General features: G+C 32.2%; 1 protein-coding gene across 1 annotated transcript; it reads left to right on the top strand.

Moving 5' to 3' along the window:
* Positions 1 to 1,202: 1,202 nt before the first annotated feature.
* On the top strand, positions 1,203 to 1,947 carry LOC134243004 (SNF-related serine/threonine-protein kinase-like; the record flags this gene model as incomplete). Its single annotated transcript, XM_062725211.1, has 1 exon — positions 1,203 to 1,947. A coding segment is annotated over exon 1 (616 nt), but the record flags the coding sequence as incomplete, so codon positions are not given.
* Positions 1,948 to 3,119: the final 1,172 nt, after the last annotated feature.

Genomic DNA, 3,119 nt, shown 5'->3' with positions numbered 1-3,119 from the left:
CAACGTTTATAGGCGGACTTTTTTTTCGAGAAGGATAGCAAGTTAACGAATGAATTAATTATTTTTTTAATTAACGCATTACGTTTACCTCTTTATTTTTTGTATGTATTAAGCATGAACCATGTTGTGAAAGAATATTTAGTTGTCACACGTGTGCATGTCTCGTATAAGATAAGCGATAAGGTAAATTACCGAGTGTCGCGAAATGCAGGGTGATTCGGAATACCCTAAATGACTGTAACTTTAAATCAATGACAGGTCGGTATAATATACAATTATTGCTGATTTTTGAGGTCAATACAATGATTTAGCCATCTGAGGAGTACAATATTCACCAAGCCCGAAGGGCGAGGTGAATATTGTACTTCGAAGATGGCTAAATCATTGTATTGACCGAAAAAACCAGCAATAATTGTTTTATTATATGATTCACTCAGATAAAGTGATACAGCTCATCACTTGTTTGCATTTTATTAAATTCTAGCCAAATACAAGAGAGAAGTAGAATTAAAATGTGAATAAACCTCACAAGTTGTATCAATTTGAAATGTCTTTATTAAATCAATTAATTCTAATTGCCATGAAAGAAATTTTATAATGTCAGTTTTTTTTATTATAGGATAGATTTTGAAAGGAAAGAGTATTATCAGGGAAAACTGACAGCCAAAAAGTAAAAAAAAAATTGTTGTTCAGTAAAAGTGTTGGAGGGGGGTCCCAGCATCCCCTCTTACCACCCTCATAAGATATATATTGGCTTATATGGTTTGTTCAAATGAAAATAAAAATCATTGTTGTTTTAATAGCTTTCTAAAACAACTTGTATCAATTTGGAATTTCCTAATCTATATTTAGATCAATGTAGAGGAAATAAATCCTTGTATTGACCTGGAACGTCACGTGCAGGTCAATACAACGTAATATTTTTCTAACATAGTTGGATCTCAGCCAATCAGAGAGATGGAAATTATTCAATCATATAATAAAATCATATATATCAATTTATTTTTTTAAACTCTTTATCAATAAAGTAATAAATGTACTTCCGTACAAAGTACTTTCATGACACTGGGAAATTGTTTAACAGATTTTTTTCTTTAAAAAAATATCAAACTATCCGCACATCAAATTTCCCGGGAATTCGTAAGTCAATATCATTCGTGGTTCTATGATTTCCGCAATACCCTAATGACGTAGTGCGCAGTAGCATATGCGCACACGGACCTACCGAAAATGGAGTATGTATTGACATGTACGATGTTGGTAACGTAAAACTTAGTAATTTTAGCGATTTTTATAATGCAGGTGTAGGAATTTAAAGTGATATATCGCAAATGAGTTTCAAGATGTCCAGTTCAAACAGATTCCCAAGAAGATCGCGTGGGGATTTTGAGATAGCAGGGTTATACGACCTCGAAGAGACGATTGGCAAGGGCCACTTTGCAGTTGTGAAGTTAGCCCGACATGTGTTTACAAATGAGAAGGTTGCTGTTAAAGTTATAGACAAAACGAAATTAGACGATATTTCCAAATCGCATTTATTTCAGGAAGTACGTTGCATGAAACTAGTCCAGCATCCAAATGTTGTGAGATTATATGAAGTGATAGACACCCAAACAAAACTTTATCTCATTCTTGAATTGGGTGATGGGGGTGATATGTATGATTACATAATGAAGCATGAAAAGGGTCTACCCGAAGACAAGGCTAGACGATATTTTAGACAAATTGTAGAGGCAATTTCATACTGTCACAAACTTCATGTAGTTCATCGAGACTTGAAGCCAGAAAATGTAGTGTTCTTTGAAAAACTAGGCATTGTGAAATTGACTGACTTTGGTTTTAGCAACATGTTCAATCCAGGAAAGAAATTAGAAACATCATGTGGTTCTTTAGCTTACTCTGCACCAGAGATTCTCCTTGGGGACTCCTATGATGCGCCTGCTGTGGGTAAGTATAGACAAGTGTGAATGTGATGTCAAGTTTATTTTTGTCATTTCTGACATTTGTGTATACTTATTATTTAGCTTCTGTGATAAATACTTCCATGTGTGTCTAAAAAACTGTCAAAATGAGTTGAAAAAATGAAATGGAAATGCAAAAGATCTTTGCCATGGACATGGAATATTGCTTTAAATTGTCTAAGATCCCCAGTGCTTATTGCTTTAGTCAGAATGATTTAGTTAAATTCCTTTTGCTACATGTGGTGAGGCAGAAGTTTATATTAACTGCACTCGTGTTTATGTTTTGTTATACCAAGTCATTTGAAATCTGTATACTGTATAGTATACAAGATATACATATTTTTTTAACATGCATTTAAAATATTACTTGCTGTGTATACATTACAGTAGGATTATTATGCATTGGGACAGTGCCTTGCTTTATACTGCTGCAGTTTAAAACATGCATACAGGATTCAGTTATACTTATAACATGTATAAGGTCATTCTAAGACTTATTCAGTATTAACCTATTTAAGGCTTAGGAAATCCCATTAGCATGGATTAGATTTACAGTAAAACTACACCAGTTATATATAGATTTTAAGTTTTGGTTTAAGAAGTGTTTCACTTCCCTAAAATTTTCTATAATTTTCATGTAATTAAAGGAGAAAATGAAAAGTTATTGGTGTAAAGAGTAATGTGTTTTCAAAATGTCACCAACAGCCCCAGGAAATTAAGAAAGGAATGTGTAAAGAAACAAAAGAAAAACTGATGACACCTCCATTGTTGACATATTTTGACATTATCTATGACCATCTACAAATTATTAGCATTTCATAGTAAATGTAATTAAAAAGTATATGGTAATTACCTATTAAGATTGAAATAATTACTGTCTCTTTTTTTAAAAATTATTTCATTTAACAATTTCAGCTTTTGAAAGGCTGGTAGATATTGAAAATAATAGTATATTATTCCCTGAACCATTATCAGGATTATTTTTTGATAGCATAACTAATTCGCTAAAATAAAGTTGGAAATAATCTCTGGCTGTCTTTCTTTTCATATAGTTAACAAAAGCTTTGAATTTCTGGTGGATATGAAAAATAAGGATGGTTCTATCTCCTGTTATCATAGTATGAATATATTTTTTTTATAGTACATGTATTCCGTAGG

This window comes from Saccostrea cucullata, unplaced genomic scaffold, assembly GCF_032062105.1.
Source record: "Saccostrea cucullata isolate Sc308-1 unplaced genomic scaffold, CSIRO_AGI_Scuc_v1 ctg2615, whole genome shotgun sequence".
Taxonomy (NCBI): domain Eukaryota; kingdom Metazoa; phylum Mollusca; class Bivalvia; order Ostreida; family Ostreidae; genus Saccostrea; species Saccostrea cuccullata.
This window is presented reverse-complemented; position numbering and strand designations above follow the sequence as displayed.